Source organism: Anabrus simplex, chromosome 9 (assembly GCF_040414725.1).
Source record: "Anabrus simplex isolate iqAnaSimp1 chromosome 9, ASM4041472v1, whole genome shotgun sequence".
In the NCBI taxonomy this organism is placed as follows: Eukaryota; Metazoa; Arthropoda; class Insecta; order Orthoptera; family Tettigoniidae; genus Anabrus; species Anabrus simplex.
In genome coordinates this window covers 155,399,625-155,416,460 of record NC_090273.1, presented here as the reverse complement: position 1 = coordinate 155,416,460, position 16,836 = coordinate 155,399,625, and the positions used below count along the sequence as shown (strand labels likewise).

Genomic DNA, 16,836 nt, shown 5'->3' with positions numbered 1-16,836 from the left:
TTATTATTATTATTATTATTATTATTATTATTATTATTATTATTATTATTATTATTATTATTACGATATAACGGGAGCTGATTATCAGTAAAACAGTTTTAATTCACTACCTTCTAAATTATTTTTTAATTTTCATTATTAATATTATTAAGGGGTTATTGTTACCTAGTTTATTTCCTCTTAGAACAGTAATAACTGTCATAACCAGCTGTCTCAGAATGATCAAATTTCAAAGCGAACAGGCTCGAGTAGCAATGTCTGAAGTATAACTTTCATTTGTCAATACGTACGTTAACCCTTTCTGTACTAGTGGTTTCGCAGTGAAACCATGTTTAGAAGTTCACTGCCCGGCTTCCTGCTGGTTTTCATAAGAAACCGGGTTGCCTCTCTGTTAACTGGAGCCATCTGATGGCTGTTTCACGTATCTAAGGGAGCTGAAGTTGTTTTGCAGTTGGCGCACGGTGTTTAGTTCATGGAGGTATTCATGTAATGGCGTCTTGCCTACTTGCTCTTCATTATGATTATAAATAACAACTTGTATCTAAGGGAGCTGAAGTTGTTTTGCAGTTGGCGCACGGTGTTTAGTTCATGGAGGTATTCATGTAATGGCGTCTTGCCTACTTGCTCTTCATTATGATTATAAATAACAACTTGTGTGCTGGTGAACCGTAAGTATTTGTTCATTTTCTTATTACTAAAATCCTAATTAACAAGTTTGTGTGTATTTCAGTTTATAATTATAGTAATATTTTCTATTTCCATGTGAAATATACGTGGTTTCAACCTGAAACCAGTGGGTCACTGCCAAGCTCGAGGGACGTAACCACCAGGTCTACTTTGACAATTATTTCACCTGCGTAGCACTATTGCAAACTCTGCAAGGACAAAAGTTTATGTGGTACGGTGAGGAAGGGCAGAGTACAAATGCCAAAAGATTTAGTAAAAGGAAAACAACTGGAACGTGGTGCTTCTGATTTTAGATATACTAGTAGTAGCATTGTGACACTTATTTGGAAGGACAAGAAAGGAATCCTTTTTCTTTCAAACTTTGATGACCCGTCGCAGGAAACTACCGTTTCACGAAAAATGAAAGATGGAACGACAGTTACTGTCAATTGTCCGGTAATGGTTTCAGATTATAACTCGAACATGGGGTTTGTGGACAAGGCTGACATGCTGAAGTCGGTATATGAAGTAAACCGTAAAGGTAAGAGATGGAGGTTGCGCATATTCTGGCACTTCGTTGATGTTTGCATTGTGAATGGTTACATCCTGTTCAAGGAGAGAAGTAAAGGTGGTGCCACACTAACTCTGAAAAATTTCCGAATGTCAGTGGTTGCGGGAATGATTGGGGTCAGATCAAGTCCAACTAGAGGCAAGAAAACCCCACGCGTGGAGAACAAATTCAAGAAGTAGGCCTACGTGGCACCAGAAATGCGATTTGACAAAGCTAACCACATGCCAACTAAATGTAAATCACGACGCTGTGCCCATTGCAGTACTATATCAAATCCCCACCAAACCAAATGGGCATGTCTTGTATGTGACGTAGGTTTGTGCCTGAACAATGAAATAAACTGCTTTGGCGAGTATCACAAGAAGTGAAAAAGTGCACTATCATCCCAGTGGTTTCCTGATGAAACCACACCTGGTATGGACACCCTATATTTGTGACGAACAAACTGAGTGTGCTTTATAATTCTGTGTACCTCTTGTATAGTCATCTTGTGAATAAAATAAATTTTCAACTTTAACTTCTTTTCATGGGGCTCAAAGGGTTAAGTAATTTTAATATTGCATAATTTTCCGTATGAGAGTGATGTATCTAATTAATATACACATATTAATTAACATTATTGGGTTATGAAAGCTTCAGGGCAAATGCAATAATATAATAAATATCTTGTAACTTATAACATATTAATAAGCCAATAAATAATACTGTCGTCAATGAACGGGCTGGATTAGTGCCGTGTGGATGGCTCCATTGTTCGCTCTGTAATTCAATGGACCGAATGTTATTAAATGAAAGGGAATTGCTTGCGCTGTGTTGAATGAGAAATCTGCTATTATTGCAGTGAAACCCTAAAGGGACAAGGTGAAAACTAGGAGTAGCAACACAATCAATGTCATACTAGTGAATATCTGGCACGAACTTTGAAAATAACTCCTTAGGCCGCGCGATTTTAACCTAGTGTCTGTGAAGCCCTTGAAGGCCCTTGGGTGGGCTTAACGGGGTGCGTGGAAGTCAAATAGAGATAAAAGCTACATTCACTACAATTTTGACGTGAACAGCTGGGAGATACATAGTAATAATTACGCTTTTCTGGCGGTACTTAGTGTTTACAGAGCATTAGGACTTCTGTTATGGACTAGAACACATATTTTTACTTTCCTGTCTTAAACTCTCCCTGGTTGACAAATGAAAGTGACTGAGGAATGGTCGATGTCACGCCACACCTTATGTAGCAAGTCTCGCTTATGTTTGGTCTGAAAATGCCACTCATAGAGTTGGTTGATGCATGCATTTCAGTGGGTTTGGCAGACTGGCAACGGGAAACTACCTCACTCCTCACTTCCCTAGCGCGCCCTTCAGTAAAAATCCATTCTTTTCAACCACCGGGATAATTGCAGCAATGTCACACTCCAAAATACCTGGGAGTGAACCAATTGTAGGAGTAATAAAATGAAAATCTGAACACGAAACAATCTTATTCACAAATTCGCAGGGTCACAATGGGGCTCTCATCCTCAAACAATCCGCAGTTCAATAATGGCACTGTGTTTATCTGCCGCCGAGTACGCTTCCCCAGTCTGGCACAGTTCATCTCATGCCAGACAGGTAGATACGGCTCTGAATGAAACCTGCATGTTGATTACAGCTTGCTTGTAGCCTATTCCGACAGATAAGCTCTGTTACGTGGCTGGAACAGCGCCTGCCTGTATACTGCCAACAGGGAGAGACTAACAGCTCCCACCCGCTACGTGGAACATAGACCTCAGCAAGGGCTGAGATCCAGGAAGAGCTTCCGGAGGACATCTGAGGTGCTTACTGTCCCATCAGAGAAGGCAAGGCTGAACCTGTGGAAGAAGAGGACCCCTCAACTCCACGAACGGATGCCAGCAGCTGAACATAATAAAAGCTGGCTGGTGAACTGGCTACGATCAAGAGTGGGAAATCCAGGGATAACTTGAAAAAGTGATACAAGTGACACAAGGTTTGGATGTGGACACGACCAACACAGGAGTCACAAGCTTCAGTGGCCAACATCTTGCACAAGCCACTCCGAGTGGATTGGACATTGCGAAATACTGGTCATGTGTAATATGAGCTCACGTCTTATGCTTTGTGTACTTGAAACTGACTTAACTGCAAATTTGTGTGTTTTCGACTCGAGTATAATAAGATACCGGATTTATTTTTATATTATTAGGATTTAAAAAAATATTACAGTGGAAATATTCTGAAGAGAGTAATTTTCTTGGTTATGTTTAGAGTTGAGTGCTAATATGAAAACATTCGGCATATGTATATGTGACATGTGTTCTCTTCTGCAACAAGGTGACTCTGTCTGACAGAATTTCAGGGCGTTTTCACTTTATGCAGTTTATGCAAAATGTCTTCAGCAGAAAACGACCCACACTTCTCTTCTTACCTCTATTTTACAGCTACACTAGACCAATCCGGCACCAACAACCCAACAACTGCGTGCACCTGTGAGTTGTCACTACCACAGCTATCCCAGTATCGATACGTAACAACAGTGCTGCCACCTTTGGCGCGGAATGTGTGTTATGGCGGGTAATCGGTTTTGATTTGACTGCCCCTTATATCAACCACGGAGATCTATAATTGCATGCTCTTTCATTATGTAAATACTGGCTGGTGGTGGTGGTGATTATTGTTTTAAGAGGAAGCACAACAAGCCAACCATCCTCTATTAACACTAATTAGAGAGAAAAAATGGAAGGGTTCCGGCACTTCGAAAGATGAAAGTATCGGCCAGAAAGACAACGCCCACGAAGGGCGTGAAAACGAAAAACTCCCTAGTCCTGGGAAACCTAACAGCGTCGGGGTCGGAAAAGAACAAGAGTTGACCAAGGGAGGTCGATAGGATAGATGAAAGTGAGGAGCCTGGCACAAGGAAGTGGAAGCGATGGCAAGACTCAGCTAAGCACCCTGTGGTTTCCAACCCACGCTTCAACGACAAGCAGGGGATACCATGCGTGTTATTCTACTGCCCCCACCCACAGGGGGATAAATACTGCCTGCATAGTCTTCCGATGCCGAACGCCATGAGTTAAAAAAAATATAAGTGTGTGTGTGTGTGTGTGTGTGTGTGTGTCAACAGAACTTTGGAAAGAATGCAACAATTTTAACCACACTTGGTACACATTTAATTTACTATCTAAAAAGTAAAAAAAAAAAAGAACTGTGGGAGTAGCGCACTACTAGCACTCACAGAGGTGGTGGAGGGGAGGGTGTGAATTGTTAAAATAATCCAAAACAGGTAACATTAACTTTCAGGGTCGCTGAGATGAATTGTAACAGTCTGGATGCCGTTTAAGTCCAAGTTCAGCCTGCATCGGCACGGGGAATGAGAAGGGAATGACCGAGATTAGTGTTTTCGCGGGCACTAGGCTGATTTACAGCGCGACACATAAATACAGTACATAAAGTTATCAATTATTTTTGTTATTTATTTGAAAAGATGGAGCCTCCGTGGCTCAGACGGCAGCGCGTTGGCCTTTCACTGCTGGATACCGTGGTTCAAATCCCGGTCGATCCATGTAGATTTGTGCTGGACAAAACGGACGCGGGGCAGGTTTTTATCCGGGTACTCCGGTTTTCCCTGTCATCTTTCATTCCAGCAAGACTCTCCATTACCGAGCTCGATAGCTGCAGTCGCTTAAGTGCGGCCAGTATCCAGTATTCGGGAGATAGTAGGTTCGAACCCCACTGTCGGCAGCCGTGAAAATGGTTTTCCGTGGTTTCCCATTTTCACACCAGGCAAATGTACCTTAATTAAGGCCACGGCTGCTTCCTTCCCACTCCTAGCCCTTCCTTGTCCCATCGTCGCCATAAGACTTATCTGTGTCGGTGCGACGTAAAGCAACTAGCAAAAAGACTCTCCATTAACATTTCATAGCATTTATCAGTCATTAATAAAATCACTTTGGGAGTGGCGAGCCTATACATGCTTCATTCATTACGTCCCTGACGCGCTCAATGACTGGAAAACAGGTTTTTATTTCATTTTCAGCTACTTCGTAGATAATCTGGACTGCCACAGGCACAATCTTTAACACGAAAAAAAAAAAAAATGGAATCGTACATGCATACATCATTATAGACCGTTATGCCTTTCACTGTTCAGTCTGCAAGCATCTGTGAATTTACTAAACATCGCCACAATCCTCTACATTAGTTGTATACCTCTTATCTTTAAATCATTAGAAAGTTAGTCAAACCATCGTCGTCTTGGTCTACTTCTACGTCTCTTACCTTCCATAACATAGTCCATTATTCTCCTAGGTAACCTATCCTCCTCCATTCGCCTCACATGACCGCACAACCGAAGCTGGTTTATGCGTACAGCTTCATCCATCGAGTTCACTCCTAACGTAGCCTTTATCTCCTCATTCCGAGTACCCCTGCCATTGTTCCCACCTGTTTGTACCAGCAATCATTCTCGCTACTTTCATGTCTCTTATTTCTAACTTATGAATAAGATACCCTGAGTCAACCCAGCTTTCGCTCCCGTAAAGCAAAGTTGGTGTGAAAACAGACCGGTGTAAAGATAGTTTCCTCTGGGAGCTGACTTCCTTCTTACAGAATACTGTTGATTGCAACTGCAAGCATTAACTTTACTACACCTTGATTCAATCTCCCTTACTATAATACCATCCTGGGAGAACACACAACCCAAATACTTGAAATTATCTACCTGTTTCAGCTTTATGTCACCAACCTGGCATTCAATTCTATTGAATTTCTTACCTATTGACATCAATGGAGTCTTCGAAAGGCTAATTTTCATACCATACTCATAGCACCTATTTTCAAGTTCCACTGCAGGCTTTCGGCACAATCTGTCATTAAGGGTAGAACATGTCCAGGACGAGGAAATTAGACAGAAGTACATGGATATGATTGTTGAGAAGTTTAGAAGAGTGGACAGTAAGCAGGTTCAGGATATAGAAAGAGAATGGGTGTCATACAGGGATGCTGTAATAGAAACAGCAAGGGAATGCCTAGGAACAACTGTGGGTAAAGATGGGAAAAAGTGAACATCTTGGTGGAATGATGAAGTGAGAGCAGCTTGTAAACGTAAAATTCTAATTCTAAAACTTAAAATAAAACGCATAAAAACATAGAACAATGAAGTAGTTTGTGAAATATCAGTCACTGTCACAATAAACAAATCTACAAAAACTCAATTCAAACAGGTACGCTAATACGACTTCTAAATCTAACCATTAAAAAAATGCCGAGCAACCTCCGGTACTACAACTAGCGTAATAATAAAATTATCATCGTTACAAATTTATAACACTTTTTGATTTTGTCTCAATGAAAATTCGGATAAATTAGTGAATTATACAAGGTCGAAGAAAGTACAACACGCTAGAAAATTGTATTCACCCAGTAACTGACAACAGATATTTGTTGTCAACATGCGACATCCTTTTTATGGTGTTCACTTTAAGATCACGCAATACTTAATTATTAATATAGTTATGTTAGTTAAATGTATGAAATGAAAATCTACAGCATGTTTCCAGTCATTCGACCGGGTCACGAATGGAATGAATGGAGTCCACATCTAGCGGCGAGGATAGGAACTGTACCGGCTGCTGAAGCCTGTCACACTCTTCTGGGGCAAAGACTAAAAGATGAAATGAAATGATAATGGATAGTGTAGCCGGAATGAAAAATGGCAGGGAAAACTGGGGTACCCGGATAAAAACCTGTGCCGCTTCAGCTTTGTCCAGCATAAATCTCACATAGAGTGACCGAGATTTGAACCACAGTGCCCAGCGGTGACAGGCCAGCGCGGTGCAGCCTGAGCCACGGAGGTTTAAAATATATGAACATTAAGGAAATTGGAATCGTACAATTTGAGGAACCGGTTTCTCGTCTTATGGTAAATGCCTTTGTCAGATTGTGGTCTCTCGAATGTTGGACAAACATGGCTGATGTCGAAGCTGTTGATAAAACCAGCCTTCGGGCTTAATGCTTAACATTCATCATGATGTATAAGCTGCATTAATCCCAATAATTCACATATCCAACATTGAAGTGTCAAGTTCCTGTGTTAGTGATTCCACGTCAAAATGATTGTTTCGTGGCTTCTGTGTAATCACGATATGAAGTCATATGAAAGCTATAATCGTATTCACTGTAGAGAGTCATAGTGGAATACGTCAAACTTAGCTTATTTAAAAACTGACTATTTAATCGGAAACATTGTGGACGGATTTTATTAAATTCACTTGTTAGCACGGCGGGATGACAGAGGAAACGTTACACAGAGCGAGCACTTTAACGTGATTATAGCGTCATTCCAATATTAAGAGTTTTCGTTTGTTCCGCGCGAATAATTCTTATTGCAACGATGTGTACAAAGGGCAGCTGTATGTAAAAGTGTTCACAAAGTGAAAAAAAGAACCACCATATCCGGATAATTTGAACTTCACAAAGGCATTTATCAGATTCAGAAACAGTTAATCCCAAACTGAATGTGTAATTATTGTTCCCCTGTGGGCTCCAAACCGGCTGTGTGGTGAAGGGATATTGTGTCCACCTCATATCTCTAGATTTCTGGTTCAATTCATGGATAGTCGAGGCATTTTAATCCTGGGCTAGGCGATTATTGTTTAGAGGAAGTACAGTCGAGGACCATGATAATATTTGGATTTTTCCGGATCATGCAAATGTAACTCTTACAAACACAACTTATTTTGAAAGTTTGACACTCGGCCTGCTACTCATTGTTGTAGAACTACCGTTTATATTCTCGACGTGTGTACACTTGAGAGTGTTTGTTGCTGTGTAGAAACAAGATTTATGCCCGGTTTCTGGAATGGTGAGATATCTATCCGACAGCTATTGATTTGTTACAGCTGTCGAATCGATAAATCTTCGCTGCGTTGCACAGCGTAATAGCAGCTAACTTATCGAACTGTCAACTATTGGCTCGTTGATCAAGTTTCGTAACTACTCACTAGATGCCTCCGCTAGTACTACCTTGTTTTTATGCATAATATGAGCAGAATCCAATAGGCAGTGATTCACAGTCTTGGCTATTATCCAGCTGTCCCAGTCATCATCACAAATACAGATACGGTACATTTCGCTGAATAATATTGCTAAATTCTGCAGAGGGTAACATCATGGATAGCAAAAGGGCAAAAAACTTCACTGAACAAGACAAAAATATATTGTTAGATATTGTAGAGCAGTTCATAAGTGTTATAGGGAACAAAAGGACTGATGCAACGAGTGTGAAAGAAAAGAATACAGCTTGGGAGGAGATAACCAAATTGTACAATGCTAATTGTCAATCAGGACCCAGGCTCCCGAAACAGCTGCACTATTTGTACGACACATTGAAGAGGAAGGCTCGGCAGCATATTGCAGATGATAAGGTAAGATTTTTCAATAAAAATATTTCTATCTATTCCTACTATATTGTAGGTTAGGCTATCCATATAAACCTTACAATAGAAATGCCTACAAGTGAGTTCGCTACGCGGTTTGTCACGTAGCTGCCAGCTTGCATTCGGGAGATAGTGGGTTTGAACCCAGCTGTCAGCAGCACTGATGATGGTTTCCCATTTTCACATCGGTTGCTTCCTTACCAGTCGTAGTTTTTTTTATCCCATCATTGGCATAAGAATTATCTGGCACTGTGATGTAAAACAAATAGCAAAAAAGGAAGATGAAGAAAGAAAGAAATTCCTAGGCTTAGGGCCATTTCCTCCAAATGAGTTTAAACGTGCATTTATTTGAAACTGCTGCAGTTTAGCATTTCTGGTTGGTGATTATTGTTTTAAGAGGAAGTACAGCTGGACAACCATCCTCCCAAAACTACTTAATTCTGAGTTTAAACTAAACCCATTTTCCCCCAGTTTGTATTAATGTATCTGGGAATTTCCTAGTAAAAAGGTTACCATAGATTTGAATAACAAGCTGCTGAACTATTTACTCAAACACTACACTTTTTAATACAGCTGAAAAACAGTAGGCCTATTGGCATTAGAAAATGAAATAATTAATTGAAATTATTGATGATAGACTGATATTGATGAAGATAGGCTAATGATTCAATGTACAACTTAGGTTAAGAAAGCATATCTCCTGTTACTGATGACCAGTTTGAAGTCACTAACACACTGCACAATTTTCCTCAGGGAATTAACAATCTCCCAAATATGGCAGAAAATGATATCAAGCAAACTATCCTATCCACCAGTATTTTTATGATTTGTTGGTGAACCAATGAAGGAAAAAATTAAAGTTAACATAAAAGAAGCATCTGTTTTCGTACTTACCTGTTAATACCTCCAAATCCCTCTCTTAACTCATGACATGAGGTTTAGCAGTCCACTTGAGAATTTCAGCTGAATGTAGGGAGCTAACCAAGGCCACTTAATATTCCTGAAGGGTGTGAAGTGTGTTGACACAGATAAGAAGGTAACATAAACAACAGCTCTCAGCAAGATTTTTAATTAAAGAGGCCCAGATGTTTTATGTTTCTTGGGAGTCACATATTTCATTGAAACTATCAGCTGGTTGTTTCCAAGCTTGTTCTTTGTCTTTGAAAGATAAATGCTTCCTCTTAAAACAGTAATCACCACCACCACTTTGAAAGGTACACAGACTATTTTCTCAAATTCTAAAATAGCTTTCTTTGCACTAACTAAAGAAAACAATAAGTTAATTTCTATGTGATTAAAATCTTACTTCTGTTCCCTGGAGGAAATAATAATAATAATAATAAAAGATCTACTAATCTTATCATGCAGTCAAACTGATATTATTAAAATCAGTAACATGACAATAAGAAAATGAAATGCAAGTGCAGTGGTTTCATTTGAATAAGAGCTAGAACTTGTTTTGTCCAAATTTAGGCAACTATTCTTAAGATACATACAAGGTACTGAGTAGGCCTATATGTTTATGACACAGGAAGGTATGAAAACGTTTCATGGCAGCTAGTAATTGAATACTACAATAATTATCAGTTATGAATCTTTAATATTAATTATTGTTAATATACCAGTAATGAAATAATAATGCAACATGTGGATAACAACTGTAAATATTACATAATTAGGAATAGGTTAGTCTATATGCAAGGCTAGAATAAAATAATACCTCTCTTCCATTTTTATCCTCAGTGGTCTGTCTGTTGGATAGGAGGTTTGCTGGTTTGCTTAGCTATTATGTGAATTACTTTAGGATTCAATGAGATTTATTGCTTTATGATTATTGGTAAACATGCATGTATTTATTATTTCAGGTGGAGCATTACAAAACAGGAGGTGGAACATTTACTCCAAAAACAGACAATATAGATGAGAGATTCATTGCAATGGTGAAACCTCAGCTTGAGCCTCTGCGGAATTGTTACGATTCATGTGCTGAATATCTTGGAGGTATCTAATTTAATCTTCATCTGTTATCTTCCTTTCTGTCATATAATTTATTAATTTATTTTGTTAGAATGAGTACTATAACTTAACTATGACCTTTTTATTTTATATTAATAAATACTATTATATTTTTCAGATGTTGTACTAGATGTGATTAATCCATCAGATGATCATCTGCAAAAGGCACCAGAAGTGGTCACCCATACAGCCCTTGAAGTTGAGATTCAAAAGTCACCAGGAGTCGTCCCCCAAACAGCCCCTATAGTCCATAAGGTACCAGAAGTTGTCACCCAGGCAGTCTCTGATGTCCATAGGGCACCAGAAGTGGTCACCCCAACGCCCACATGCAGTCGATCAGCTGCAATAAACAGTGACCAATGTAATGGTAATGGTAATGTTATAAGAAGGAAGAGGGCAGCAGAGTGCATGGCAGACAGAGTAATAAAAAGAAAAAATATTAAAGACAAATATGACCATGAAATTCATGAAAAAAAATTGAAAATAATGACTACTGAGGAGGCAGTAAAGGCAAGGGAGGAGGAAACCAGTATTTTAGTGTTGGACCATATGAAAAGATGCCATAAACTAATTGAAAATAAACTTGAAATAGAACTGGAGAGTGCAAGATTGGAACGACAAGTGAAATTAAACCAGTTAGAGAATATTCAGATAGAAAATGAACTTAAAACCTTAGAACTTAAAATAAAGCAAGCACAGTATGATCAATTAAAGTGCAACATTGATATTTAGAAGCAGGGAAACAACGTAAAATATTTTTTTTTCTACTATTGTGTGTTATATTGTTCATTAAAATGTAGTGTTGTACAATTTCATTTATTAAATCATATTTCATTCTTACCTGAAGAAGGTGGTAACCAGTGTTCTTCTCACAGCATTTCCGGACCCATTGTCTGGCAGAGGTGGGTCAATGTTATTTTCTTCAGGAATAGCTTCAATGTCAAACTCTTGTCCATGTTCATCTATTGCTAGGTTATGTAAAACAGCAGTAGCCACAATTACAGCAAGTGCTGTTTCCAATTTAATCCTCAGGCCTAAAGATAAACAAGGAAATCTCCTTTTCCAGACACCAAATGTATGTTCCACTGATACTCTTGTTCTAATATGAGCATGATTATATCTCACTTCACCTTCAGTATTAGGATTGAGAAATGGGGTCATGAGATATGGACGACATGGGTAAGCACTGTCACCAAGTAAAGTGCCATCAAACTCCTGAGCTTCAAACCTAGCCCTGATATGGGAACTGTTGAAGACTGTACTGTCATGAACAGACCCAGGAAATCGTGCGACAATATCCCTAATCTTCAATAAATGGTCACAGACAACTTGGACATTAATGGAAAAGAATCCCTTTCTGTTTCTATAAAGTTCACCCATATCTTTGCTCGGTGATTGAACTGGAATGTGACTTCCATCAACACAGCCTAATACATTAGGGAATCCACTCATAGAAAAGAAGCCTTCCTTTACCCTTAACAGTTCGTTCCTTGATTCTGGCATTCGTACGTAATTAGGCCTCAAACTGGCAATCTCGTGAGTTACCTTCTTAATTACTCTACAAACTGTGCTTTTATGGACACGAATGCAATCACCGACAAGAATCTGATAAGAACCAGTAGCATAAAAACGTATTGTTATTAATATTTGTTCAAGAGGGGAAATTGAAAAACTTCTGTTTGACACAGGACGCAAATTATTGCCTATAACCTCAACCAAATGCATGACAGTATCCTTCTGTAATCTGAATCTGTCTTTGAATTCGCTTTCACTGTATATCGTCATAACATTAGGCCGACGATGATATAATCGTGGTCGTTCTAAAATGTTGACAGCTTCTATAATTTCTTCGTCGGAAGAAGATGAGAAAGCCATGTAAAACGTTAACACAATATTAGCTGCCGATACCTTCGCCGATATTGAAGTACTGCGCAACTGCCAACCAAGTTAACAAATAGATATCTCACGCTCAGGGCCCTCTAAGTTAGCAGGAGATTTATCGAATCGATAGATGTAGCTGACGTTCGTGCAACGCCAAAACACGAGTTATCCATTCGATACCGCTATAGGTTCGATATCTCACGTTCCAGAAACCGGGCATTAGACACGAGTGTTTTCTTTACCGAAAGCCTCAGGTTCTGTGAGCTGTACAGGCTTTTCAATGTGACCGGGCCTGGATGATCGGTGATCTTGGAGTACGGAGGGAGACACTCTACCGCCGATAGACATAGGAAGGTCATTAATAAAACTCCAATGCCGGACATCAAAAATAAAGCATCGTTCCAAATAATTTTTTTAATTAATGAAAACGAGCCAGTGATCTCTGCCAAAGTAAATGCTTCGTATAAATGAAGTTCTATTAAAATAGTAAAAGTATGGCAGTTCACAAAACTTGAAGATGGCTTCCACCAGGGGATTTGCCAGTCCAGGCAGTAGTGTACAGTTGATCAAGGGATTGTTATGAAGGTGGTTGGGCATTAATGTTTCAACATATGGAGCGAGTTGCACGTGCGGTCAGAGTCGCACAGCTGTGCGCTTGCATTCGGGAGATAGTAAGGTCGAACCCCACTGTCGGCAACCCTGAAGACGGTGTTCCGTAATTTCCATTTTAACACCAGGCAAATGCTGGGAATATGCCTTAATTAAGGCCATGGATACTTCTTCCCCCTTCTATCCCCTTCCTATCGCATCGTCGCCCCTTCTGTTTCTTTAATATCTCCTCAGTTTTCCCTAAGTTGTTCTCAGCGGGTTTTTCTTGTTTATTTAGGTGGAGTACTACTAAATTAGATACCGGGCGAGTTGGCCGTGCGCGTAGAGGCGCGCGGCTGTGAGCTTGCATCTGGGAGATAGTAGGTTCGAATCCCACTATCGGCAGCCCTGAAAATGGTTTTCCGTGGTATCCCATTTTCACACAAGGCAAATGCTGGGGCTGTACCTTAATTAAGGCCACGGCCGCTTCCTTCCAACTCCTAGCCATTTCCTATCCCATCGTCGCCATAAGACCTATCTGTGTCGGTACGACGTAAAGCCCCTAGCAAAAAAAGAAAGAAAAAACTAAATTAGAGCAGCGGACTTCTTGATGGCCCGATAGTTATTTCCTTTTACCAGGAGTTTCAGTATTGTCTGTTACTATGATTTCATTCTTCTTTCAAGTTACACATTTTATTTGGAGGAATTTCACGTCATTTATTTCTTCCTTCCTTCTCTCTTAATCCGTTTATCCTCCAGGGTTTGTTTCTCCTTCGGACTCAGTGAGGGATCCCACCTCTACCAGCTCAACGCCAGTGTCCTGGAGCGTCAGACCTTGGGTCGGGGAGAAACAACTGGGGAGAAGGACCAGTACCTCGCCCAGCGGCCTCACCTGCTGTGCTGAACAGGTGCCTTGTTAGGGGATGGTAAGATTGGAAGGGATAGCCAAGGAAGGAAGGAAGGAAGGAAGGAAGGAAGGAAAGAAGGAAGGAAGCGGCCGTGGCCTTAAGTTAGGTACCATCCCGGCATTTGCCTGGAGGAGAAGTGGAAAACCACGGAAAATCACTTCTAGGATTGCTGAGCTGGGAATCGAATCCCCTCTACTCATTTGATATCCCGAGGTTGAGTGGACCTCGTTCCAGCCCTCGTACCACGTTTCAAATTTCATGGCAGAGGCGGGAATCGAACCCGGGCCTACGCGGGTGGCAGCTAATTACTCTAACCACTACACCACAGAGGCGGACATCATTTATTTCTGCCGAGCAATAATGTTAAGACAAGTGGTGGTATCCACAGCTTCGCAAGCAGAAGCATTATATTTTTGAAATAATAAAAAATATATATCATGTTATATAAATTTAATTATTGGTATTATTATCAAACAGATGCATTTGATTAATTTTAATTTCCCCTTAGTCGTGCATATTATTTGGTTGCGATTCACGTTATGTTTTGACTGGAGCTGTGAACTGGAAGTGTAGTTCTGTTCGTCCCTGCTTATTCATTACTATTGGCGATAATGACCCAACTTGTTTGTTGAATGCGAACAATTATCTACTCTGAAACAAAAATCTCAGAAACACTTAAAATATTCCATCGTTATCGTCACTGGCGATGTCATCGTTTATGTATCTGTAAGTACGTAGGTGCGCTGGAAAGTAATACCTCCAAGTATTTTATTCTGTTCTCAATAACGGTTGAGGTATGACACGTTAACTGAGTCGACTCGCCCATGTCGCTGACGTAAGTTGCACTCTCTGCCGCTAGAGGGCTCCGATGTAACATGGCGGTGTGTGGGAAACAGCGTGCTGTAATCGAGTTTCTAATCGCAGAAATCGTGCCTCCAATTGAAATACTGTACATAGAAGAACGAAAGCTGAGTATGGTGATGATTTTGCCGACGTCAGTAATGTGCCATGTTGGGTTGTTTGAACTCGTAATGAAGGAAATGGTGGCGCAAACCTCAACGTGTGTGATAGAGCTCGGAGTAGACTACCGCGTACGGCAAGCGAGGAGACTCATCGGAATGGGGTTGATGAACGCATCAGAGAAAATCGTCGGATAACACAGCCACAGCTCTCAGGCAAGTCACCAGATCGCCTACCGGCCATCTTTGCAGAACTGGGGTACAGAAAACTGTGCACGGTGGGTGTCCTGACATGATACAGAGGAGACTGGACACGTGTGAACAATTGCTCTTCAGTTTTGAGCGTGAGGGTGATTGGTTGGTTCCTTTACAACATTGTGACAGGTGATAAAAGCTGGGTTCACCATTATCCAAGAGGGCATCAGTGGGGTTCAGTCTCAAAGGATCACCGAGGCCAAAAAAGTTCAAGACCATGCCATTAGCAGGCAAAGTCATGCTCACAGTTCAAGGTGTGCTGCATGCGGAATTCATGAGTAAAGGCACCACTATAAACTCTGTACCGTACTGCCAGACCCTCAGCGAATTGTAAGCACAAATTCGACGCGTTTTTCGACACATGGGGCATCCTCTCCTTCAGCATGGCAATTTTAGACCTCACACGAGTGCTGAGACATCTGCAACAATCACACGCCTTTGATTCACTGACATCGATCATCATCCATACCGTCCCGACTTGGCCCCATGCGATTTCCATCTGTTTCGAGGAGTTTACCTTGATAGTATAAAGCGGTGCAAGCAGAGGTGCTGTTGAGGCTCCGTCGACAAAGTAAAACATTCTAAAGTGACAGTATCAACAAACCGGTTTCTTGTTGGAAGAAATGTATTATTCTCCAGGCTGACTATGTTGAGAAGTAAATATGTAGACATGAAGAATAAAGACGTAGAATGTAAATACACTTTGTTTTGTTTAAAATGCCATAAGGGTTTTCACATAGATAAAGCTCGGAGGCATTACTTTCCGGCACGCCCTCGCGAATTAAATTAAGTCGATGGACATGATGCGAGCTCTATCGGAGACTGCGAAATTTGACTGGCCAACAGCAACAATGAAAATGGGCGCTTTTCTCTGATCTACACAGTCACGGATTTAATTATTCTATACACAGTAAATAACAATACTTCGGCGGATGGTACGTTGGGTTGTTGGGAAGCATAGAAGTGGGATCTATCCTCTCTGCTACCATGGCATCACTACACTTTATTTTTATATGCTTTCTTCTCTCCTGTACATATGTAGACCGGGTAGGGAAGCGTCGCCATTTAAACATATTTTTGGTAATATTCAGGATCGTCCCATGAGCTCTGTTTTCAGACAGATTAATCAAAGAAATCGCCCACATCTTTACCCCAAGCACGAATACACAAACATGAGTTTGTAAAAATATCGCGTGTGTCTTGGAGCTAAGATACTTTTCCCGCCTACGGAGGGCTCTTTACATATCAGCAGAAGAGCGGGCTCACGTGGTGACCATTTGATATCCCGTCCCCCAGAGTGCCACTTGCTATGCTCCATCTTGCTGTCTCGGGGAATCCCCCTGGAGTTTACGTTATGGCCGCTATTTCACATGCGGAGAGCTGATGCTCCAATATTCTCGTCTCTCGTATACTCTGAATCAATAGCTCCACATCATCGCTTATGACTCCCCATTTCGCAAGCAGTGCCGTGACATCTCGGAACAAATATTGAGTTCCTAGTTGCTCAGGTGTCCGATATAACATTCGAAGTATTTGTGTCCGTCTGATGGCGTTGTTTGAGCCAT

General features: G+C 40.7%; 2 protein-coding genes across 3 annotated transcripts in view; one reads left to right on the top strand and one right to left on the bottom strand.

The window, feature by feature from the left end:
* The window catches only part of LOC136881004 (uncharacterized), a 1,030,421-nt gene that overhangs the window by 516,068 nt on the left and 497,517 nt on the right, over positions 1-16,836 (bottom strand). The gene's annotated exons all lie outside the window — the stretch shown is intronic.
* LOC137502197 (myb/SANT-like DNA-binding domain-containing protein 3) lies at positions 8,099-10,927 on the top strand. The gene is made up of 4 exons (XM_068229238.1): positions 8,099-8,652; positions 10,530-10,665; positions 10,799-10,878; positions 10,919-10,927. Exons 1-4 carry the CDS (start codon positions 8,398-8,400, stop codon positions 10,925-10,927), a joined length of 480 nt encoding a protein of 159 aa, XP_068085339.1. The 5' UTR covers positions 8,099-8,397.